This window comes from Erithacus rubecula (assembly GCF_903797595.1).
Source record: "Erithacus rubecula genome assembly, chromosome: 6".
Lineage (NCBI taxonomy): Eukaryota > Metazoa > Chordata > Aves > Passeriformes > Muscicapidae > Erithacus > Erithacus rubecula.
Window position 1 is genome coordinate 3,216,322 of NC_136688.1, and position 26,691 is coordinate 3,243,012.

At 40.7% G+C, this 26,691-nt stretch overlaps 1 protein-coding gene across 4 annotated transcripts in view; it reads right to left on the bottom strand.

The window, feature by feature from the left end:
• The window catches only part of MOB2 (MOB kinase activator 2), a 106,278-nt gene that overhangs the window by 27,720 nt on the left and 51,867 nt on the right, over positions 1–26,691 (bottom strand). Inside the window, exon 1 of one of the 4 annotated variants that reach the window (XM_079310072.1) lies at positions 24,520–24,659. The exons of 2 other annotated variants lie outside the window; for them this stretch is intronic. In XM_079310072.1, coding sequence (XP_079166198.1) covers positions 24,520–24,557 — 38 coding nt within the window. In that variant the 5' untranslated portion in view covers positions 24,558–24,659. Of the gene's footprint in view, positions 1–865; positions 1,055–24,519; positions 24,660–26,691 lie in introns of those variants that run through there. One more of the 4 variants, XM_079310071.1, reaches the window with a different exon arrangement.

Consider the following 26,691-nt stretch of genomic DNA (forward strand, 5'->3'; position numbering starts at 1 on the left):
CTAGCTGAAGCCCCAGCCAGAGCTCAGCCGCTTTGTGATCAGAACATTCTGCTTTAATAAATGGCTCCCTTAAAGTCGCTTGGGGAGAGACATGAGTCAACAGAGGAAGAGAGGGATAATGTTTCTGTTGACAAACATTTAACAATTGGCAGAAAACGGGGACGAACGAAAGCTTGCCAAATAAAGTTATGCTGGAGGAACAAGGCTCCTTTTTGGAGCAGCACTGTAACTCTCCACAGATCCCAGAAAAATCTCTGAACACAAGCAAAGTAAAAAAGCTGCAGTTGTTGAAGAACGAGGCTCCTAAGCCTAATATTTGTGGTGACGTTTCTCCCTGCCAACCAGAACGGGTCAGAACTCCTCCGAATCAAATTACTGCACATCCTTTGCCAAAGAGTCTGGTTTTGGTCTCAGTAGTCATCCACGTCTCAGTGTTCACACAAGCCTTTCTGAGCTGCATGAGCAATTTTTCCCCCTCATCTTACAACATTTCTGTGGAAAACTTGCCAAAACATATGTAGCATCTTGGTCAGACTCCTTATTCAGGCAAGCCAGGACCTTCGCTGTCTGATTACGTCCTGGAAACTCAGTTCTCACTCTAGCGCACACAAAACCCGACTGCTGTACTAAGAGTGAACAAACGTTCCTCTCCCAGCGTTTACTGCTGCTCCAACTTCATCCTCCCCGATGGCTCCACAAGCCCCAGAGGGAGCCAAAAGCAGCCTCCCTCCCTCCTTCCTGCAGAGAGGAGCGGGGCACCGGAGCGCCCGCGGCCCCGGCCGGAGTCTCCAGCCGAGCCCCAGCCCGGTGCTCGCCCGGGATGCGCCGCGGGCAGCAGCCCAGGCACCGCCGGACCCGTCCTTACCGCAGCACTTTGCCCACCGCCTGCAGGACCATCTTGCAGCTTAATCCGGGCTTGGCACTCTGGGCGAGCACGGGCCGTTCCGCGGGGAGGCTGCAGTGATCGCCCACCATGGTACGCGGTGCGGAGCGGAGCGGCGATCGCGGCTCGCTCGGCCCGGGCTCCCCGCCGCTGTCCCGGCCGCCCGCCCCCGCCGGCCCGGCCCCGCCAATGGCGCTGGGCGCGGGCGGTGCCGCGGCTCCTCCGCCCGCCCCGCCCGGCTCCGAACCGGCCCGAGCGGGGCCCGGCGCCGCCCCCGCGCCCCGGAGCGCTGCGGCCGCACGGGCGGCGCGGCCCGGCCGCGTTACACAACGCGGACAGCGCGGCTGCCCAGCGCCAGCACCCGCTGCACAAGCCTCTGCCCCGTTTTCTGGCTGCCGGACAATAAGCAAGGCAAAGTAGGACGGTGCCTGACGGAGCGGGACACGGGGCAAACGTCGTGCTTTGCTGTCTGCACTACGGGCTCGTCCGTAATGGGGCCAGGCTGGACTCCCGGCGAGAGACGGGAATAATGATGCCTTTTGTGAGCCCTGCTCTCAGTACTGCTCTGTGTGACACGCAAGGACATGGGCGACCAGAGCTACAGACAGCCTTACACAGTGCATACCAGACCAGCAATGACAACAAGACCTTTATCAGAGACACTTAAACAGAGGAAGGGTGAAGAAGGCTACAAACAGCAAGACGTGACTTGCCATTGTGACCAGAGTTAAGAGCCAGCACTTGGGCAATGGTCCTCAGTGTCCCCAAATACCCGGTCCATTGTGACCCACCTTCAGTTTTGCCTGGATAAACCACTTGGCCCTGTGTTTTCCTAACAGGCCTTAAAAAGGCACTGTATGTCCCACTCCTTAGCCATGCCTCGTAAACACCAGTCCACACCCCTTCTGGACAGGCAGCTGAACCCACAGGTTGCAGATGTAGCATTTAGAGCCAGTTCACAACAAAAAATATGACAGGTGTGGCATAATGTGACCTAGACCAGAAAGTCTTGAGGACATGACTTATTCTGACACACTGAAGCGTGGCCCATGACATTTCAGAGAAAACAGTGTGTTTGCCCTTTTTGTACACATGCAAGGCTGGCTGCAACTGGAAGCGGCAATTCCCCATTCAGAGTATAGCCAAGTGTTCCAGTTTGTGTATTGAACAGGCATTTCCCCTGTAAACAGAAGGCAAACAGGCTTGTTGAATTCAGCTTAGCAGAGTGACACTGCTGCTGCCACCAGCCTGGCATCACCAGGTCAGAGCAGGCGGGAATGCGGCTGCTGTTTGCACAAACCCAAGGAACCACAGCCCCGTGATGCAACCCGAAGGAAAAATGTGCTGCTGCTCAGTCCCAAAGCATCTACCCAGGCTGGGGTGTTTGTCAGCTATGCACTTTTAGCTGCATCTCCAAGTTAGGCCTCCCCACCCTTGTGAAGCAGGAGGTATTTTGATTCCCACTGTACAAGCAATCTACTTAAGATGGAGTTTTAATGACTTCACTGATAGCACACAGGAAGCCTGCAGCTGAACAGAGTTCAGTGAATGCTGGCACTTCATGCAGGAGATAATCCAACTCCTGAAAAATCTGATGCTCTCTCAACCTTTTACCCAAGTAAGAGCAACTTGTGGCAATAACATTACAAATCAAGAGTCGTGGTAAATGGAGGAAGGGCACCTGCCAAAGGGCAGCTGCCCTCGCCTTGTCCACCAGTGAAATCTGCACAAGACAGAGTTTTGTTAAAGAACCACCTTAAAAACAACAAGCCTGTGATATAAAGCAGCTTAAGTTTTAATAAAAGTCTGTCCCTCCAAAGTAAATTAAAGAAAAAATCCAGTGGTACAACCAAAATAAATACAGCTCTGTGGTATTACAGTTGTATTAGGAAAGTTAGCCTCTCCGTGACTCCGACTGCAGAACAGTCGCTCTTCAGAGACCGAGGGTCAGTGATCTCACACAGGTTAGGGACTGATCCTCTCCAGTAAAACCAAAATATTGATTGAAACACAACTTTCAGACCTGGTCACTTTTTACTTTGATGCAAATAAATGGCCTATTTCTCTCTTCTGCTAGCTTCCACATCAACCCAGCATTTTTCTTTCCCTTTCCTCAACCTCAACTTTCCTCAATATATCTCTATGGCATCCTTTCCAGTCTTTTCCCCACCTATCAGTTTTCTTCTGTTCAGGCAGTATCCTATTCAGATCAACTACATGCTACATTTACCTGTAATACAGATTTTATGTAAGTTGTGGGAAAACCCAGCATCTAAGTCAATTTTAAATGCTTCAAAATAATAAAAATCACGTTATCATAGGAAGCACAACTTAGGCACGCACACTTTATTTATATGGCATCAATATAAATAATTTAAGCCACATGTGCAGTACAGATTCTTACAACTTTGACAAGATTTAGAACACACGCGCAGACAGAAATGGGTTTATTTGAGAGCTGTTTCATCCAGAAAGAAGAGTACTCCATCTGCAAGGAGTGTTTATTTGGACACAGCTGCTGGTCTGATCTCCACCTATGCATATTCTGAAGGATGCATATCTACACTTCCTTCAGGGTGTGTCTACAGCCCTGTGAAATCCTGCCTATTTACATTCATCAGAAGCCTCTTTTTTACTTGCTTCCTCAACATTCTCTGCATGTAACAAGTGTTGCATCCGACCTTAGCCCAAGTGTGCTTCAGCACCAGTGAACTGTTTCTAGCAAGTCCTTACCCACCAGACAGGCAGCGTTGTGTATTGAAATCATCACTAAACGTTAACAGAAATACCTGTGAATGGACCTACAAACAGCTTCGCTTGTACTGGATCTACAGACACATCAGCAAAACAGGGACTTCACCAGAAGCACAGAGGAAGGGCACAGCAGGGCACTGGGAAGAGGGGAGCCCCATTTCTCCTCACTACACATGACCACACTCATGGAAAGCTTTCTACACTGATCCCAACTACCAAGCCAAGGAACGATATTTATAAATTTTAGAAAGAATGCTTTGTATTCATAAAGTTGTTATAAGCAGCAGTTAACTATTATATACTTATTTGCCCCTTTTACTGTTCCATAAAAAGTACATGTAAAGCAGTCACCATAGGGATGTATATCGGTAGTTGGAGGCTGGCAAATAAAGTGAGTTGTATTCAACCCAGACAAACAAACAATGTCAAGGGAGAAAAAAAAGAAAGGTACAATTCAGCATTTATGTGCATAGAAATGAAGCCTTGTAACATCAGGCTGTAAAAACCTGTTTTAAATTAAGCTTAAGTTTATTGTGTGTCCCTGCCTGACATATTTCAATTTTGCAAGCTTGTTAGCCCTTTTGTTTGACTTTAGGGTGCCCTGATACTACCTAGCCAAGTACCCTTTCCAGTTACCTCACAGGGGACTCCAAGGTGTCTAGAACCACTGAAAATCAGCAGTGAGAACATTTTATCCTTTAGCTTGCCTCTAAGCTGTATTTATACCGAGATTACATTTGCTCTCCATTTTGTCATCCTCACACAGCAACAGATGGCACGAGCAGCTCTGCTCAGTATCAGCACTACATGGCATGGATTTGGGACAGAAGACAGCCTGAAGACAAGTTGTCTCAGTCTCAAAAAGCAGTTTGGAGTGGTCAGAGTGAAGAGGGAAATAGATTTTAAAGTTATGCATTCAGCTCCACTCTTGAGATAGTAGCAGGAGCAATAGGTTTCCTGGCCGCACAGAGTGTTGTGACACAAGCCTTATCAAAGTGGCCACACACAGTGCAGAAAGTTTGTGCATAAAAGACTGAGCTTAAAAGCAGCACATTTGTAAGCAAAAAGGTGCCTACATTTGCTGCTTTACTGCAAACTCTGGAAATAATGACAAGTCAGTGTCTATCCTGTAATCATCTTTGGCTTCATCAATACTATGGGGTGTTTCTTCTACAATAGGCAGAGAGCAAAATAAAATGATACACAGTATTCTCACCTCCTCCATAACACAAAAGAAGCAAAATCACTTGCAGAAAGAAAGGCAAATTAGCTGAAAGTATCAGTAAAGCTCCATTGGGAACTCAAAAAAATTATATTAAGGCTTTTTGGAAAGATTGAGAAGAACCAAGGGTACATCAAATACCACTTTACTTAGTAAAAAAATAGCAAAGGAAAATGAAAGAGTGCAGCTGTATGTACCGAACAGAGAAATCGTGATCTCAAAGGTATTGCATTTCTGACAAGTGTGTAGGTGCATCTATTGTTCTAAAATCTCAGATGTCAAGTTAAACCAGGTTCAGCAAGTGTGCATGGATGAGATGAAGAACATGAATGTGTTGAAGGAAGCAGCAATAAAAGCAGCTCAACAAGAGATATTCCACTCTCCCAGCATTGAACTAATACCTGAACACTATTAATAAGGGATGGGATGATCACACTCAGACTCCAAATGAAGAGATAATCTGAAATAGTGAACAGAGTTCATTTTTATCAACCTGCATTTCAGCCAGTCCTCCTGAGTCAGCCCACTTGAAATGACACAAGCCCTCTGAAAACACACACTGAAAGGACACTTTTTTCCTGTGCAGCTGTTCTGGTAGATTCTCAGTCAAAGAATTGCCATAGAGTTGGAGCAAAACATCAGATTCATTTAGCTTGTAGAAACCCTGAAAACATTCTCTATATATAAAAACAATTTCTCTTATTAAAAGTTATTCTCAGGCAAGTTCTAATGGTTACTTCATTCTGCTTAAAGCTTCCCCTGCTTTCAACTGCAAAGGTTCTTTGCTCTTTGTACTAAGAAGTACACCATCATTTGGTACCCTATTTCAGTGAGGATAAAGCAGACCCTGCACAGTACCTTTCCTACAGAGTTCATTCCAGTAAACACCACCATTGTACAGCCTCAGGAGACAGAGAGTTCCCTCTTTCCAATTTGCAAAACAATATACTTGGCACTACTATGTACAGAAACAATAAATTGGAAAATATTTGCAAATAAAGAGCTCAAATTCCTCATCCTCATAAGCTGTCTTCCACAGAGACAAAGTGTGCTTAGCAAAAACCGAGTAATAGCTCCAGGTGACACTGGGGCTGGAGTGACATGCAACATCTGTCTCAGCAAGGGTGAAATCCCTTTATTTCGTTTGGTGAGGAAAAGAGTGGGAAGAAAACACAAATAACTGAAGGTGTGCCAGTGTAGCTAATGCATTTATCATTTTGAGTGCCCAAAAATGTCTTTCAACACATGCATCTCACCAAGTAGGTCAAAGGAAGAAGCCTTGTTAAGCAGAGTAATTGCTGATGGGCTGCACGGTGCTTACAGCACACTCTAAGGATTGAGATGCTGAATTTCTATCATTGCAGCTGCTGTTAGTCCCTTCCCAGAAATAATACAAGTGACAATTTCATCTCATATTTTACCATTCCGTTTTGTTTTTTCTTGCCCTAATTTTAAAGTTTAGCTAGGCAGTACTCCAGGGAAGCTTTAATGCAATATGCATTTGATATAGAAAAGCTAAAATGAAAGACTCCTTTTCTTTTCCTCCCCCAAATACATTGGACCTCAAGCTTCATATAAAGAGGTAAAACTTCTAAAACTTGGCTAAGGAGTTCTCCCCAGGGATTGTTTAACATATTCAGAACCACTTTCTACATATATACAGAACTCTCCCTGTAAGTTTTACAACACAACTACTGTTTCTACAGACTTGGGTAAATATGGCATGGAAAATAAAATGCTAATTGCAAATTGGCACAAAACTCTAGGCTAAGGAGTCAGAGGTGTAATCAGCACAGGAAAGGAGGGTATCTGTGGCAGCACTGTTATTGGTCAGGACTATCTATGCTTGGGTGGGAAAGACACAGTAGGAAAAAGGGGAGATGCTGGGAGTGAACATGCAGAGTTTTCCCAGACAGATGGAAAGACACTAAGGAAATAAGTTTCCCTCCTTTTTGGTGCTAAGAATGGCTTCATTTCAATACAGTAAATTATTTTATCTGCTACTGCCACATTTAGATGACAGCACAAGGAAAAACCAATTCATTAAATAAGCATGAAATTTATTCTATGAGATTTTTCCTCAGGCAAGCATTACAAAATATAACACACAGAGCTTACATTATGTAATGAGAAACTATTTGTTGCAATTCTTGGCATTTACAGAATAACTCCTTAGCTACTACTTCTGAAGAGCAGGACCACAAAATCCAGGCGTCACAAAATTAACTTGGTTCACACCCAGACCAGTGCACATTTGCATTCCACACTCAACACAGAGATGCTTCATCCAAGCTAATTTGATTTCTTAATACTGCTCAGGCCCAGCACAGATGAGAGCAACAGGAGGCCAGCACAGATTTAGCCATGTAAACAATGTCATAAAGTTCCTAACCTCCAACCTGAAACAGTTCAGATTTATTATCCTGGTGAAGAACTTTGCAGCAGGAATTCAGTAAATGCATAAGGAGGAGCAGGGTTTGCACTGGGGCAGCTCAGCCCAGAGGAGGGGCCACTTCCAGGGCAGTAAAACCTGTTTGGTCAGGATGCATGCAAAGGTGTGTGCTGGAGATGGACACTGGGATTCACACACACACACACACACACCAAGGCTTTGGCACAGCTCGAGTTACACTGCAACACTTCCAAACAGTTGTGGAAGTAAAAGCGTGAAGATCTTGCCTTTGAGGAATCCTCAAACCTCACATACTGCTAAGTATTTCAAGCCATTTGAAAAAAAAACATTAACAATTCTTATTCAGCACATCAAATGAGAGATTTGCAAATTTACTGAAGTTTTATTCCTGACACTTGGCTATAGTAAAAATCTTGTACACAAGAACCTGTAACACCCTCACAGCAGAACCTTGGCCATGCCTGCAAGAGAGCTCTGCTGCACATGGGACATAAATACTTATGTAGCAATGGCCACACAAGACTGCAGAGCATGAGTAGCCTGCTGGGTGTTTTCCCAAAACTTCTTACACAAATTCAGCCAATTTTCATGCTCTGATTTTTTGAAGAAGAAAATGGCTTCAGAGCTGTTCACCTGCCCATTTGATTTGAGTACTTTGATGGTATAGAACTTCCAGCATTTTACAAAATCCAACATGATCATATGGTCTTGAGATCAGCCCTCTCCTACAAATTCTGGACAGATTCAGACAAAGAGTGACAGAATAATATAATATAAGGTTAAGGCTACCATACATGCTTTTCAGGCTCTGCATTAATATATTCTGGAAGTGCACTGACCTAGTTTAATGAGGACCTGGTAGAATAAAAAAAAGCTTGTGTACACAGGATTGTTGGGTTGTATCATGTTCATTGTTTCTAACATTTCTTCAAAAACAAGCTAAGCCACTGAGGGAAATCATGGCAGTAGCAAAAAGAACAAAAAAAAAATACCCAAAAGAGGAAAATTTACGGAAAAAAATCACTTTATACAAAGATAATACAAAACATAAGTACTTGAATTATCTCAAATCACCACAAGTTTTCATTTTAGGCTCAGAATATTTGAGAGTTGGTTTGTTTTTTTGTAAAAAAACCCCAACTCCTGGAAGCAGAGGTCATGAAAGAGTCTACTTAAAACAGAATTTCCTTCCAAACTTCAGCTAGATTATCACTCTACATGACAGAAGTATTCTTATGACTATGCTGAAACACCATAAAATAAAGGAAATTAACCCAACTCTCATCTGATCCAGGAAGAAGTTAAGAGTGTACAATGGAGTTAAAGCCAATCATGGAGAAAGACACAGGTTTAAAAACAACACCATTAAACACACATCTGTCATTGAGCAACACTGCTGTAGAGGAGGCTTTTCAGATGCTGTCTTGCTTAAAATCTCTATTTTGCCTAGAATCTGTTCTATGGCTACATTTACACCTTTTCCCCCATAGTCCATTACAACACTTGAATGGATGTTTATTTACTAGGAAACAAAAGCACTGGCTGACAGAAGAGCTTTGCTGTTCTGGTTAGACAAGATTGCCATTTGTCATGTTTTAGTAATGCAGTAAGAAAATTAGCCTTGCCTGCTCTCAGACAAAAGAAAAGTCACACTTAAAGTACTGGACAGAAACTGAGGAAAGGATACTAGTGTGTCTGCCAAGACTATTCTGTATGAACTTTGCCATATAAATCTCTTCCCCAGTTGCACAGCCAAAACCAAAGAAATTACTATAATCTACATTTTGCATTTCTTGCTTTGCATACTTTCCCTAAACTACTTGCTTTCAGGACTTTGTCAATATCAATATGTACTGAGATTACAGGATCAATGGGTAATTATGTCAAACTACCTTAATCCTTACTTACCTACTGAGAAATACCATTACTATGAACATGGAAAAAACATCTTTTGCAACTGCTTGAAGAAATTGCTTCATGACTGGGAAGAGCCTGCAGTGTTACTGCAAGGATGTACAGGCAGGTAAGGTATATATATATTTATATATCTATCTTTATTTATATATCAAAATTTTACCTAAATTCAGTGATAACACAGTACATAAAGTATTTCCACATTTTTCTAGGCTTCTCACTGGAAAATGAACACTAGAAGATGTATTCATCCTGCATCTTGAGCTACTTCTACACTTTGAAGGAACATTATGTGCATCAAGGAAATGTGGCCCAACACACAGTAAGTGAACCTTTCCCTTTCAACGTTCTGCTCTAAAAACAGAAAAAAACTGAGGAAAATACACTGTGTTCTACCATGCAAATAGCAACTTCCCTGTATAATTATAGTGCATTTTGCTGAGAATTGCATCATGACTAGAATACTACCAAGAGGGCAAACATTTAACCACTATTCTTAGTTTGTTAGAAAATTTTTCCCACATTACATAAACATGTACACACCCAGCAGCATCATCAATCTTTTTATTGTTTTTACTTTAGTAAAGGAACAGTTATTTTTCATTTCAGTAACTTTATTTTTATTAATGTTATGAAACAGGTATTAAATTTTCTCCTTCAGCTTTTTCCACTGTTACTCTTCCCTTGTCTTTACCACAGTTGCCTAAACTTTCTCTCCTGATTTAAAAAAAAATCCTTAAAACTTCCATAAAAGAATTCACTTCTAAATGTATTGAACAGAAGAAGAGTGTCAAGGACATTCTCCTGATATTTTGTTAAAATGAATGTATGCACAGCTGACAAAAGCATAAATAGGATGTATTAACAGGACTGCACACAGTAACCAGAAACAGCAAAACTAAAACATTGAAAATATCATCAAAACTTTGCAAGCTCTTCCATATGTTGGCCAGAAGTAAGAACTATGCAAAATTCCTCTGAACAGATGCAGCCTTATATAATTTTAATTCTAGACATATCTCTGACAAGGAGTCAGCCAGTTCAGGGCAACCACACCTGAGCAAGTCACGTTAAAAGAAGAGACACAGCAGCTAAGAATTAAGCAGCTCAAAAGCTAACATTGCTATAGAGTCCATATTTAAGCATCTGACTGATTATATGTCAGTATTCAGTTTTTCATTTCTTGGCCTGAAGGGTGCTAAAATACAGATTATATTCTGCTCCCAAATGCTCCCCTACAGGCTTAGTGTTAAAACAAAAAGGGCATGGTATTCTAACTCTACGAGGTAAAATAAATTCCTTATTTTCTTCCCAATATATGTTCCATTTGTATACAAAGAACAAATGGTCAATCAAATGAAAATTTTGAAAATAATTATTTTATCATAAAACAATATACTTGCTACTTTTAATGACACAACACTCAAAATATTGCTACTGCCGTTTCTGAATGCAGTAAAATATTTTATTCTACAAATTAGGCTTTGCTTATTTGCATATACAAGGTGTTCATGCATATTTGGAACCTCACCAGAGCTATACAGCTTGTATGGTGATTCCTGTATGAGGGATCTTGTTTCTTGTCTTTCCCCAATAACAAATTCATAAAGAAAGTTACAAAATGCTAGCTGAAGTCAGTATTCATATCCATCACAATGTGGGTGCATATCAAAGCACACAACAGACAGAAGTAATACCCCTGGGGAGTGACATCCTGCTGCCAATCCCGGCAGGGACAGACACCCACTGCCCTGTAACCCCAGCCCTGTCCACAGCCCACCAGATCCTTTTGTGTGCTGATGGAAGAGAGAAGGTCTAGTGTTAAAGAAAGATGTTTGCTTCCCACACCAAGGAAAGGGGACAAGTAACTCTGCTTCACTGTCCAAGGATTCAGAGAATGCCTTTGGAAAACTAGCCTCCTCAGATAAAACTTTATCTTTTAAACAGCTAGTTGGAGAAGAAATGATGTAGCATGGATTCAGCTGTTAGCAGCAAGCAGGTAATGTACAACTCCTCTGATCCTTCACCTCAAATGGCTGTTGTTTTGTCTTCACCAATAATAGCTGGTGGACAGTAGTTTTAAAAACAAGACCAAATGTGCAAGACTTAGCTTAAAATTCATATAGATACAAGATCTGTCAGGTATAATCAGCATTGCATGCCCCTTCCTGGGGTTGAGTTGATCTGTTTTAACCTCACAGATAAAATCAAAAGTTGTGTTCCCACTAGGGTTGTTACAGCTTACATATTCTAATTATTTCCCAATGAAAGCACACACTTTTTTGATCGAAGAAGGTATTTTGCCTACATCAATACAGCGAGTTAGCAAAGAGCACTGGTGAGGAAACCTGTGCTCTGCACACGCATTTTAGAATCACCTCTCACCCATGCCTCTTAGCAGTCCAAGTAAAACAAGCTATACTGGTAAAATAAACACATTTGGCCAATAAGTACACTTGACTTTGTTCCAGTGCAGGTGTACTCTGAAAAACCTTCTTCATACCCCAACCAACAACGCCAGAAGACATTTGGAGCGGTGACAAGACTTACAGGGGTAACGCCCAACTTTTCCACCCAGTGATTCAGGCGTTTCCTCCAGCGGCGTGCCAGGCTGGCACACCACAGCGCCTGGCCAGTGCTGCCCTGAAATCCTCATTTACTGGCATTGCACAAAGCAGAGGCACTGCACGTGCAGGGCATGCTGCAGCACCTGCCTGATGCTCAGGAGCCACAGAAGGCATGGCCAAGGCAGGGTGGCTGCCCCCTGTCCAGAGGATCTGCATTCCCCAAAAAATTAAATAATCGGTTGCAAGTTTTAAAAGGTTTAATTTTTAACGTTTAGAAGTTCAGACATTTGCATTGCAAGTCAACAGAAAGAATGCTACTTCTCATTATTTAATCAAGGAAAGAAAAAGTTATTAAATCATCAATTTATTTGCATTATCCAGAGAGAAGAGCTATAAATATAACTCTTGTTTTATAAATATTTAATCAGCTTAGTAACAATTAGAATCATTTCATCCCACATGGATTATTCTACCTTTGATTAAAAACCTCAAGGAGAAAATAAAAAGGTTGTTTTTCTTGTAATCCTTTTTTTCCCCCCTTTCTCACCCACAACCATAGGGATGAAAGTCACGGCATGGTCATTCAAAATTAGGTTGTAAGAAACAAATAAAGAACACATGGCAAAAATGTCATATCCTCTTTCCACATAAAATTATCATTGTGATGTTTCCACTGTAATACTTGAATACCCTTAAGCAAAGAGCAGTTATTGATTTGAGCCAATTATCTGACCCAAGGGACCTGCAGCAGGAGTGGAGAACATGATACAGCCTGAAACTTGAATGAGTTGTGTCTTATCATCTGCTAATGTGACCATTAGTGTGGAAAGCCACTCAGTTCCACTTTACTGCTCACTCTCTCCACTGCCTTCCTTGCTCTTTCTTCCTTATACTCAGAAAGGGAAAATGCCTTCTCCCATCCCTTACAAGGAACCTAATTATTGAACATATTCAGAGAGCAGCAGTGAGAGAACCCAAAGTCACACCCCTGATTCCTTCAATACTGTGCTTTGTCTCACTTTAAAAATGCTACTTTAATGTATAGAACTGAGGAAAGATAACCAACCATACCTGAACTTGCTGAAAAACATGACCCACCCTCACCCTCCCCATAAACACAGTCCATATACTCAAGATCATTGAGGTACTTGATGGATGAGAAACACAAGGCTTAAGCACGTCAGAACTTGCAGACATTTCCCAACTTCTACATGTTACACCTCTACTGAAGTGAAAGCTGCAGTCTGCCCTCTCTGGGGCTTCATTTACTGCCTCATTTCTAATTCCAGACAGTCAGTTTCCAGCAAAACTTGAAAGCCCATGCTCTCTCACCATGCAACAAAGGAAGCCACATTTTCCTCCTGTACTGTACACATGTGCTTTTGTACAACAACTTCTATTAGCACATTGTTGCTTAAGAGAAACAGACTGGCAGTGAGAAACAGCTCAGCAGCTTGACATTTGTTCTACTTGTGTAACTTCACAAACAGCCTTGCATTTCCATGAAGGCAACAAACATCTGCACTGTATACATACAAATATTAAATAATCCAGAAGCTACAGTGCCGTTCAAAAATTGGCTGAATGGACACAGAGAAACAAAACCTGATTCACATTCTCATGCTTCAGGACCTAGGGGTGAAATTGAGTGAAATTCTTGCAAAGAACAGCACCCAGCTGGGCACCTTCATCAGTTCCCCTAAATGAGTGACAAGACCAAAATCACACATAGCTACTTGTCCCTTTGTCCCAAGCTGCCAGGACATGGTGTGAAGTACTGCTGTTGGAGGAAGTCAGAAGTGCTTCAGAACACAGGGAAACACTTGGAGAAACAGAAAGCTGGGACTCGAGAATGGAGAGGTGCAATCCAAGCAGAGCTGTTCAGTGCACACTCATGAATCAGAGAACTGTGAGAAAACACAGTGGTTGAAGATTACCAAAACCCAATAATCTCACAGTCTTCCAGTTTTCTGACCACCCTTGGAAGGAGCACTTTAAGTAAAAACAAAGAAAATGAAGCCTGAGCATTGTCTGAAACTTGAAATGTATAGGAAGCTTGAGGTATGTATTTGGGACAACTAGGGGATTACAGTCTTTCATATGAGAATGAGCATGGTCTGAAACAACTTGCAAGTATTTTTTTAATCCTCAGAGAGGTGACTATTTTGAAATTGCATTGCCATATTCCAGTATATACTTACAGGGGAGCAGACAAATTACAATTAATTTTCAAGAACATGACAATAAAAATATTTAACTTGTATTGCAACATAGTTTGTAACACAAACTGTCTCATCATTATCTTACTTATTCATGCTATAGAGCAGATTTACTATTTCTATTTATTAGATTTACTATTTACTACTGATAAACTATTATGCACATACAGAAGTGGAAATTCACTTTTTATTTCCTATTGAGAGTGCCGTGGTAACAAAGTTGGAAACTTATTATTCTATCCACATTTTTAATACATGTAGAATATGAAAAGCTCAATTTATTTATTCAGTCCACTAAATTTCTCCAAAACACTAAGAGACATTCTCCCTCCCACCAAATATTCTTCAGAACTCCTATAGTCAGTGCATGTGCTGATGGCCAGAGCAAATATAACTCCTTTCCAGAGCAAAACAGAGAAATGGGAACTGATAATTCCAAAATCATGTTCTGAAAAACCCAAACCCTTACTGTTCTTGAACCATTTTTAGAAGAGCTTATTCATAGGACTTCTCTAATACACAATGACACACTGCTACTTGCCCTGTATCTGACCACTGTGACTCCATCAACTGATCACATATTGCATTATTGACTGCACAGTTCTCCACCAGAGAGACAAATTATGGGGTTTTTTACTTAAAAGGAGAGCATCAAGAAGAGATGTGAACCCTAACTTGGTTGAAATCACCTCCATGAAAGTAAAATTTATTTCTATAAACCATAGCAGTGGGTTTTACTTTACTATTTTAAATTGGAATGCTGAAATAGGAATAATGTTCAAAATTTAAGGTGGGAAAAGGCTGAAGCTGCTCTTGTTCATAGAATATGAGATAGAATTGATATAGCTGTTAAAATCTAAACTAATTAACTTGGTTTTGGAGAAACATGACTGCCACACCTACAGATATCCCTCCAAGTCAAAAAAGAATCATTCTGTTGCTATCCTGTACATTTTTACTGTCCTTACAAATTTATTAGGTTTGCAATTTCTTGTGGGTTAAACACATGTTCCTGCTCTGCCACTGTTCCTTGTAAAACCCACTCTTCAAAACTTAACAGCCTGTGACAAAAACTAATCCATAAAACTGAAAACAAGGGATTTGGGAAGAGAGCCTGGAAGAAAAACAGAAAAAGAACGACAATTTTTCTACATTTCAAAGACTGGGTCAAAGTGGCCTAATAAAAACCCCACACATCCAGGTCTTTGTGTGACCTCTTGGCTGGTTCTGTGTGATCCAAATGTGCAAGTCAATCCTGATGAGATGGGCAGTGGAGAAGGGGCTGTTTCACCAGGGCTGAGCCAAGGGCTCAGCTGGCAGCTGCCATGGGCACCCAGGCACTGCCTGCCTTTTGTTTGCACAACAGGGAGAAAACACACTTTCCCCTCCCTTGTCTGGGAAACAGGAAACAGATTCTTATAAAGACTCTCCCACGTACATTCTGGGCAGGAAAAAGGTGGAGTTTGGTAACATTAGGATTTGTTCTTCAAATGCAGGCCAGTAATTATTGTAAGGTAAGCGACAGGATGGCTGGGCTTACTAATGCTTACTCACCCTGGAGCTGCTGTTTTCAAAATGTATTTATATTTCATGCAGACTTACCCATAAATGTAAAAATTAGTTATTTTTACCCGACTTTTCGGGTGGTGAGACCCCTGTACAGTCTTTATTTACCTTTACATAAATGCAATGAATGTGAATAAATGTCTTTTTCAATAACTGCACAAGTTAATTTGTTCTTATGAGCCTTATAAAGTGGCTAGACATTTTTATCCATGTTTTATAAACTATGCTGTTTCAAGTGGAGAATACAGCTCCCCAGAGCACAGGAAAATTCTACACATCCACTTCAGAAACCATAAACCAGTAGTAATATTGTCTTTAGCTCAGGGAGAAAAATAAAAAAAATCATTAGGACAGAAATGTGTGTGGGTTTCCTAGGAAAGTCACTCACCTGTTAATTAATCAGTGTGTTTGAAAAGACAGATCTCAGTGATCAAATGTGCACCAGGAACACATATTAAAAATTAGTAACAGAAAAAGAATTTGTATGAGCAGAAAGAGAGTTCTCCACTGGGAAAAAAACACTAACATGTTGGTTTGACACTATTTGTTTTGAGCTACCCAAGAATAAAGTCCTAAAATAACTGGATTGCATCACATTCTAAGTTTGAGATGTTATTCACCTTCTCAGGAAACACCTAACATGCAGACTGCTCAGTGTTAAGAGTGCTAATCTGGATGGGAATCCACCTCTCTTTCTTCAAAAGTCATATTTCAACCATTGAGAAATTAATTTTTTTTAGTGAAAAAATTAAATCAACTTGTAAAAAACAAATTACTTTCAGTTCCAAAACTTGTTCTTGTCAAGGTCAGACTCAACAGCCTTTTAGAGTTTACATAAAAAAGGATTTTTTTTTCAGTAATCCTAAATTCAGTGTCTTGAGCATATTACAAAACACAGCACTTAACCCCATGAAATATTTAAATATGTAGTCAGTGTAATACCTCTTCAGTGTTCTGTGAGCCATCACTCATTACAAAAAATCCTCTCACAAGCTCCATGAAATCAAATTATAATGAAAAAATGATTAAATGCCCCACAGAAAATGCCTTGTTACTATATCTTGAATACATCCATAATTAAAACTGACTGGGAAGGCAAACACTTGTCTTGAAAAATAATGTGTTCAACACCTTTGAGTAATGTAGCTACATGACTGCTGTGAAATAAAGCACCCAAACCAATGAACCCAGCAGGCACAGAGTCAGCAGCAGTGGTGCTGCAGCTCCCTCCCATTCAGCAGGAGCCTCCTGCCAATGCAAGAGGTTCCTAATCCTTAGCACCCCTTGGCATCACTGTTGTTCTCTCCCACACAGAATAAATTAAAGAATTCCCATTTTCTTTTAGCTAAGCAAAGTGATGCATTGTTGGCAGGACACAGCTCTGGGAATTGGAGACTTTAAAAAAATCATTAACAAGTTTTGGTTTTGCTTTTTCTTTCTTAGCTTAAAAGAGGACCATATTCAAGAGTCCCATAAAGACAGCTACAAGGAAAGAATCTTCAGTTTACATCATCATTATTATAGGTATGGTATGACAGTGGGCATGGGAAGAAAGCATGGTCCCATTCTCTTTTAATGGAAAGCCTGAATTCTCTGAAAAATGCTTTTCTAATGGCTACATTTAATACAGTTATTCAGTATTCTTTCACAGCAACAACCCATTAAAAACCTTTAGTCCTCAGAGCATCTTAGGAGGAAGAAGCAGAAATAAAGTGTCCATTGCATATCAAGCTTCTGAATCTGCAATTCCCAGTAACTGGTATAAAAGCTGACAGTTAATTTACTGCCCCTAGTTGTTACTAATGAGCTAAATTTGGCTGTTAATAGTTCTGGTGTAAAACAGATAAATTATAAGGCTAGTTTTAGTGGGCACTTCTCACCCTGCACATGCACAACTTCCATTATAAGCCCTAACCACAATACATACTCCAGAGAGCAGTTTACCTGTAGGGAAAGAGAGGTGGCAGAAAAAGTGCCCCCAAAAAAAGCCAAAATAAAAATTGGGCATCTGAAGTGTTTTGTTGTTCCCTGTTCTGGCCCCAGATTGTTAATGGAACATCTTTTGTAATACTCAAATCCTGAGATGAGCCCTTCCTACCACTTTGAGATTCTGTTTAAGAGCAAGGATGACAGTTCTGTTGAATTGTTCACCACATTGTTTTATATAAAGAGGTGAGATATTCCCATTAAGTATATACACTATGGGAGGATTAAAAAAAATAAAGAAAAATAGATGGAGAGAAGAATAATACACACACAAGAATACACACAAGACCTGCAAAATCACATTCTGGAGCTCTAAATTAATTCTAATTAATTCTGGTAGAGGCTAATAAAATATCCATGTTGGGAGATAAACTGATCAGTCCAGTTTTAAGAGTATGTATCAAAATGAGCATACTTCTGTGCCACAGCCTGAGTCTTAATCACTTTTTATTAAAAAAATAAAAAAACCCCCAACAATCTTTTCTAATATGATACCAAAGTATCAACTGGCATAGAGTACTGCATTTCAGAATTACATTATGACATTATTTTACACTATATGCCCCAGTGATCTGTATAACTGGCTGACAAAGAGGTTCCCATCCCCTCAGTTTTATATTTAATGTAAATACTTATTTTCTGTAAGTCATCTGCACCATTCACTATGAAGAAGGCCCAGTTCCAAATCCATATTTGGGAATAACACTATTAATATAACAACAATGACTCACAGTGCAAGTTCTAATGAAATCTTTTATTTAGAAGCATTACATTTATAATTCTTTCCCCATAAAAGGTTTGCAGTTTAAGCCTTAACACATACATTGATAGTGAAAATAAAAATGCTTAAGCTACTTTTGAATGCTTACACATGCAAAAAAAAAAATCCAAAGAAAACACATGTGAGATCATAACTCTTGTGTTGTAGGACAAATCCTACGTGCACAGCTAGGCTGAGTATAAAGGGCAATAGATTCACAGAATTTTGGATGGAAGGGACCTTAAGGGTCATTCAGTTCCAGCCCCACTGCAATGGGCAGGGAACCTTCCACCAGACCAGGCTGCTGAGAACCCCATCCAGACTGGCATTGAACACTTGCAGGGATAGGGCAGCCACAACCCCCCCATCATCTGTCCCAGTGCCTCAGCATCCTCACAGCACAGAATTTCCCCTCTTTCAGTTTAAACCCCTTATTCCTTGTCCTGTCACTACAGTTCTTGATAAAGAATCCCTCTCCTGCTTCCCTGTAGGCTCCCTTCCCTTACTGGGAAGCTGCTGTGAGTTCTCCACCCAACCTTCTCCAGGCTGAACAACCTCCAACTTTCTCCAAACTACTTTCTACAGTTTTCTCAGCCTGAATAGCTTAAATAGTTTAAAGGGGAAAAAAATACTCCCTAGCCTCTATAAAACAAACATCATTCCTGAAGGTGAAGGTTTACTCAAAGATCCAGCATTACACTTCTATAACTGGTTTGGTATTTTGCACTGTATTTTGAACTTAGCAAACTCAAAGTAAGGTGGACAGTAGCAGGAGCACTCAGGATGCATAAACCATACTAAAATGTCATGGAATTGATGCAAATGGTAAGCTATTGTCACCACAGGTGACAGTCCTGTCAGTCCTGCTGTTTGCTTTCAGGACTTCTGTGTTCATCATCACCCTCTTTCTCCAGCTTTTGATGGCTCTATAACATCTCCATACTGTTCCTGCAGCAGAGCCAAGAGTAAAACAAATGGGACTTCCCTCAGGGAGAGCACAGGAGTCAGAACCTGCAGGAATGAACCTTCATAGTGGTCAGGAACAGTCAGAGACACTTTCTGTGTGTGGGAAATGGTGTGAGACTGGAATCCTGTCTCCATCATTTGGCTGTGTCACTGTGCAGTAATGGAATGGTAAACATGGGATGCAGGGGGGTGGAGTGGGAGACTTGAGCAAAGTATTTTATAAAGGAAAGTTCTGCTGTTTATAGCATGAGAGTATTTGCCATATTTTGCTTGTCCTCAGGGGCTGTTCTCCCTCTTACACACCCAGCAGTCAGAGCTGCCTTAGACATCTACGTGCAAACACTACTGAAACACCATCCCTGCACACACTGCAGCAACCCTTCTCCAAAAAGGAGCAAAATAAGGGCATTTTAATGACAGATGAGAAGTCATCTCACTTTGTAACTGAGGCAGGTCAATAAAGATGACTGTCAGCTTCAGAAAGTGTAGGAGTAAACCTGGAACTAAGTTACAAATGAGGAGAGGGCTGACCAAGAAAGTGCTAAGATACCTCCAGCCAGGCAGAGCTCAGCCAGGAGTGCTGGCATTTTGTACCTTGGCTTGCATTTTCTGACACCAGAAAGTATTCTAAAGACTACTCTCCAAAAATGGATTCCCAATCAATAAAACCCCTGGAGTAGATAATCTACTTTTTGGCCCTAATCTGATAAATCTGTGCTGTGCTTTCCAAGGATAACAGTCTGTACTGCTACCCTTAGATTCCCCTTTTTTTATGACAGAAAATGTGGATATTTGGGAGGACCGTTCAAACAGCTGCTTCTCCTCAGATAAGATATTTGGGTGTTCAAACTACCTCAGACTGCCAGATGAACTATTTCAACAGGCTTTCATGAGCTGTTTGTCACATCCTTCAAAGATATTTTCCTGCAGTTGCAATGAGACTTAATAAAAAGGCCTCCTGAAGCAGGCTTACTATGTTCTTTACGATTTCTACTTTTTTGGGCAAAACAAACATGATAGTACTTTCTCTCCTTGGCTTGCTTTACGTCAGTACAAGACAGAAGCACATAAGAAAAACAAATTCTTTTTCAATTTCACTGCTTGGCTCAAAATCAAAAATCATTAGTTTAAAGCAGTGGCTTGGAGAAGAGGAAACATCTTGGGGCCAACAATATTTTTTTATCAGTCAGTGAGCATCCATTAATCATTAAGATATTCCAAAGTATTTTGTCCCCATCCAGCTTGAATTTGTTTCAAGGCAGTGGTTAGTTCTGACTGTGACAATATATAATCACCTTCACACACACAGGGCAAAGATGAATGCAGGAAAAAAAAAATTTAAAAACCAAACTCAACAAAAAATCCCTTCCATGCAGAGTGGAACTCAAAGAACATTTTTCACAAGGGCCCAGGGCAGCACTGAGCAAAGGGGAGATGTCAGATTATTTGAATTCTCAGGTGAAACACCAATGCAACAATATCACAAGTTAAACACAAACTTTTTGAGAAAATTGAACTAAGTGCTCCTCAGAGCACATGCACTGAGGTGCTAAACTGCAAATCCTGCATTTTCAAAGCTTTTACCCCCACTAGATTTCTGAATGCATGATCTAGCTGTGTCCTTTTGGCACTTAATATCCCAGGAAAACATGCCACACAGCAGTTATTCAGCAGTGCAGTCACTTAGGGCAATGATGAGAAGATAAAAATTATTTAATTAACATCTAAATGTTTTAAATTGTGCTACACATCTGTTTCAGCAAATAATCTCTTGCACATGCTGTTCAGTTCCATCACCACAGGTTTGGAATGGCACTGTGCAGGAGTTGCAGAGATTATTGCTCAGTGTTAACAGCCACCTTCACACAGCTGACAAGCTCCTGAACCTGAACTTTCAGACCAAATGGGGTCAGAATTGACAAGCAGAAGAGAATCATCATATGGCTCTCTGGCCAGGGACATCAGAAAGCCCAGTGTGGGTACAATTTTTACCTTATAGGCTGTTGGTCAGTATTCCCTATGCTATTGGGAACAAGTCAGCAAGTTGCCAGCTGTCCAGAGGTGTTCACTTTACAACTGAAAAATCAACTCACCTCTGCAGCAAAGCCTTCCTGCAGAGGGCATGGCCATTGTGCAGGGACACCAGAAGGGCACAGATCTGTCTGCACCATTTTGAAGGTTATAGGATTGCACAGGCCTCTACAGTATGATTTAAAAGGCACAGGAAGTTCAGATCCCATGACCAAAGTTCAAGCTGTGTTGAGGTCATATCTTGTGAAATGCATACTTGGATTCACACCCTTCTTTAAACTCAAGTCATTTGGAGAAAAAGAGGAAATAGATGTGTAATAAACAATATTTGTTATTTGCACTCTAACAGCCTGCAAAGACTTATACTGAGTATCACTAATTCCAAATGCTAAAGGGACAAGAGAAGACAAAAGAAGAAATTGCAATTGCAAAGAGAAAAAAAATGATGCTGCAACGATTACAGTGCCAGTGCATTTTTCAGTGTCACTGTGTGACACAACCAAGCAAATAAAGGAATATCTCCTAAGCTAAGATGACCTTCAAAAGAGATTGTTTATACAAAGAAACTTTGCAATGCAAAGAAATACAATCAGCATAGGGCAGGATAGCACACAGCAAAGCTGACTTAACAACATGGTCAAAGAGATGCTGGCAGGTAAGATTTCCACCTCAGTCTCAGCAAGATAAAATGGGTCTTCTAACTCACTGTCCTCTGATGAATGTCAGCACCAGATCCCTCTGTCTCCAACAAGCAAGAGCAAGCCTGCCCATGTCCAGTGAGACCTGTTCAAAGAATACCTATAAATCACTGCTTCTAAGTGAAACTCTGCATTTTAGTTGTGTTTCCTGTTTATGTTTGTCTAATTCTTACACTAGTGTCACATGAGGTGATGGAACAGCAGACAAGCAGGAGAGGCTTTTTGCTGCTATTAGGTTGGAAAATATCTTTAAGTATCTTAGCTTCCCTTGCAATCTCTCTCCCACTTTATGAGTTTACATCTGCAATCAGAGCCTGACCAAATCATACCAATGAAAACAAACTCATCATGATGACTTTTGCTACACATTCTTCTTCACACCCCCCTTTTTTCTTGTTTGGTTTTGGGAGGGGGGGAAAAATGTTTTTGTTTGTTTGCTTTTTGCTTCATTTTCTTTTTTTGTTTTTTTTAGGTTTTTTCTTTCTAATAATTTTTTCCTTTTTTTTTTAAATGTTAGCTTGTTTTTACTAATAAAGTTTTCATGCACTGCACTGTAAAAAGCACTCCCACAGTAACTATCTGCCCTCCAACACTCCACCCCAATGAGCTCCCCTCTCCTCAAGTGACCTGCACAACAGGGTGCCTTCTCCACCTGACAAGTGGAACTCGCTGTCCCAAACAAAAACCCTTGAAGATCAAAACAAGCTTTTCTGCTGACATGGAAAAGTTTAGGCTAAACAGGAAAACATACTTGAAGCTCTTTTTCCATTACCTTGCATTATTAAACCATCTAGGCAAGAGATAAACATAAAAGGAATTTCTTTAATTAGATAAATCAACTCCTCAGCATCTGTTGCTTAATAAAGTAAAGCAGATCAGCATGTTAGAATCAGATAATATTGAAGTCTCCCACAAACTCACAGCTGAAGTTTTTTTTTTTCATGCAAGCATTTGGGTGCCACTGGTTTTACTCACTGTAATACAACATTTCCAGTTAAATGCTCACTGTAAAATGCCAGGCCAGGTACACAATGGGCCAGAATGAGAAATTCCTTAAAATGATTATGCATCATCTCACAAGTTAGAACAAGGCAGAACAGATGCATAGGGTGATTTTGCACAGTATATTTCCCTGAAGTTCTATACCTTGCACTCATTTTTTAAAAAATTCAAATCAATTAAATATTGTGCTTCTTGTAACTTAAGTCTAAAAAAAATCCTTTAACATAAGCAAAACCCATTACCTTTTGCTTTTTAGCATCCTTTCTTAATTGACTCTCTAAGATAATCTCTGAAAGGTCTCAAACCTCTGCAAAAAGCCAAGTTAATGAGAATATATTCTTAGCTTCTCTCTACTACAAACCCAATACACTGAGGGACAAATTCATCTTACAGCTTAAAACCAAACACTTGAAGATAGTAACTTTCAATTAGGTTTGATCTTGTGTGCAGTCAGATAATGGCATTTTTATTACAGTCATTAAAAAACGTTAAGGACGTGCCAGGAAGATGTTAACACCCATCTACTTTGACATTAAGGAAACCTACTCCAAATCAAATTTTGGAATTTTTTAAAATCAAATGCAAACATATTTTTGCAAAGCAGAAGATCCTTCTAAGTGGCATTGGGCAAATCAGTGCAGGCAAAAACCAGTGCAATCCAGCTGAATGACACTGCCAAAGCATTCCCAATCCACCTGGGCTGGGATGTGCCTCTCCTGTGCAGAGGTTGCCACTCAGCTGCAGGATGGACTGTGAGTTTAAAGCAAGGAGGCACCATGGGATTAGTCTGCACACCTGGACTCTAAAGCACATCCAGAACACATCTGGGCTTTTCAGGAGCCCAGCACTAAGGCAGCTGCACCATGCAGCACTTACCACAGCACTTACTCTTCACAGAGGGTTCAAGGCAGCTGAGTAAAGTGACACTCCAAGACTAACAACTTTCTTCATTTGTCAAGGCACCTGCCAGCTGCAAGTATCATCTTTCCAGTTATGGTATATTCTCTGTTACTGAGAAGATGTAGCAGCCATCAGAGAGAAATAAAATCAGTATTTTAAAAACCACAAAGCTAGTGAAGTAACTCAGAGTAGTAGTTTCAAGCAGTAAAAAACTTAAACTAATTTTTCAAACTGGCAAAATTTAAAGTAATTTTTTATCATGTCAGGGAGCATCACATTTAATTTTGTACCAAAAGCTGGAAAATGGTTAGATTAATTACCACACACACTTCTTTGGGAATCACAGAGTTCCTAATATTTCATGGTTTTACTGAGCAGATCCACTTCATTTTAACACATGGACATGTCTAATCTACCCCCACCAAATGCACGCACTATAAAAGCAAACCTAACCAGATGCAGAAGAAAACAAGTGAAATAAGCTGCACATTTCCTACGCAGTGACCCTCTGTTCTTTTTGAGACAAAAGACACGGCCATTATTTCATGTACCCCGTCACTAGAAAGGAAAAGAAAGGCTTCTGTTTTCACGTGGTTTTAATGATGAAGTTTCAAAAGAGGATGCAGGCTCTTTCTTACCCGTTCAGCGTGTATGACCCATTCCTCCTGAGTCTCATACTTGCAGATAAGAATCTTAGGAAAAAGTCCAGAATGAGGTGGTTTGTCCTCTGCAGCACCAGAATACAGGCACCTGTTTGGTGGTTGCGCTTTTTGTTCACCAGGGGATCTCTTTCCTGTTTCTCTGACTCATCAGTGGGGAACAATGTGAAACCACCACCAGAGCCACTGAGCAGGAAGCCCAGAGGAAACTGCCTGCAGCCAAACAGGAGTCTGGAGGTGTAAAATCTCCCCAACGCACCTCTCACAAAACCTTGGAGCCCACTAAAGAAAAGCAGCAAAAAACTCACAGAGAAGGAGTTGTTTATAAAGTACCTAAAGCTCTCCCAGCACGCACAAGAATAATTTTTGTAGAAAGCTGCAGTTTATCAGTGAGCTGTTCTTGTTTTGAATAGCCTGAAAGCAGCTTCAGATCTATTCCCTCCTGCTCCCCAGCCCTGCTGCAACTATTACTCAAGCACTACCTTCAGAGCACAAGGCAACTTAACAAGAGTCCTTAGATAACCAAGACTCAGCCCTTTTTTGTATTTTTGGGGGGTTTTTTTCTCTCCCCAGTATCAAGTTAGAAATTACACACGTGGAAAGGGACATATGATTAGTGGTTAAAAAGCTTATTTTCCTTGTAGTAGGTTAAAAACAGGCAGATCTAAATTCACACTTGAATGCTGCAGGGAAAAGTATCCTCTAGCAGTCCAGTGCTGGGCAAACTACCCTGCATAAATCACAGGATTGCACTGTCTCTGATGAGGCTGTTTTCCTCCCCTTTCTGTTCACTCTACCATTCCCTGATAGCTGTGAAGCAGACAGACACACAGCATTGTATGTCTACCACACAATACAAAAAAAAACTCCAGGTAGTTGTTGATCATTTACTGTCTGTGAGCAGATCAACACTGACTTAAGTAATAAATCACACGAAAAATATTTTTATCAATGGATGTTGAAATGACCATCACTTGTAGCCCAGGTGAAACTGCTTTAGGATAATGGGAAAACTGCACACTAGACAAATATAAAGTTTAAATATTCACTACCTAAAAAAACAGAAGTGATAAATCCCATGGAACTCTAGCCCAAGTAAAACCTTATTCTTATTTGAATAGCTTAAATGTCTAAAGACAGTATGCTTGTCAAACTGCATTTTTATTTTAAGTAGTTTAACAGTTATAGAAAACCAGCCAAAAAAAGAGAGAATTACTTAATTTCTTTGTTATTTCTTTGAGGCACGTGCCTCATTATATAGTTAGGTGTAATCAAGAATACCTATATAGGGACTATAGATCACAAATGTGGAGAGAAAGAGCTACACTGAACTGCAGACTGAGGAAACCAACATAGTCCTGTTGCTAAAAGGCAGTGAGACTGAGCTGTACAAACATGCTGCATCTGCAAGACTGAAATTCTCAGCATCTATCTGGCCTCATCTGGAGCACTGTGCTCAACCCATAGTTGAAGGCAGATGTAGAATTAGCTGGAGCCCAGGGAGCATCAAGAGAATTATCTGTCTTACAGATGCGAAAACCGAGGGAGAAAAACAAGACAACACCTTCCAAGAATGTAAAGAGAAAGAAAACAAAATGTTCTTCCTGCTCTGTCCATCACAAAGGCATTTGAATTAAGCAAGAAACACACCAGGTTAGGATTATTTTGCTTACTATGTGTGTGTAATTGGGTTTTAAGTACAGGAATAGATTACAGAGTCTGCATGATTGCAGGTCTTTGAGAGGATCTTGCTCCAGAGCTGGAGACTGACTAGATGACTTCTGCAGGTGTCTCTCATCCTTACTTTTCCATGATTTGCTCTCTGTTCTAGCTGGTAGAAAAAAAAATGACAATTGTGCTGTGTAAACATGACACAATCTATCTCAAGTCAAATGAGACTAGAGGATGCTTTAGAATTCCTCCTCAAAATAAGACAGAGTGGCTGGGATTCCAAACAGGTCCAATACATTACAAGCACAGTATTGCAGCATTCTGTTTCTATCATATACATTCTGGGAATGATACCTCATGTTCTTCTCAGCTTTACAGAGATCCTCCCTGTGTACTGGCTGGCACTAGGGCATAATTATTGCAGTTGCTATGCTCAGGCCCCAGTGTCCCTCAGGAGCTGGCCAAGATTCCCTATGGCCA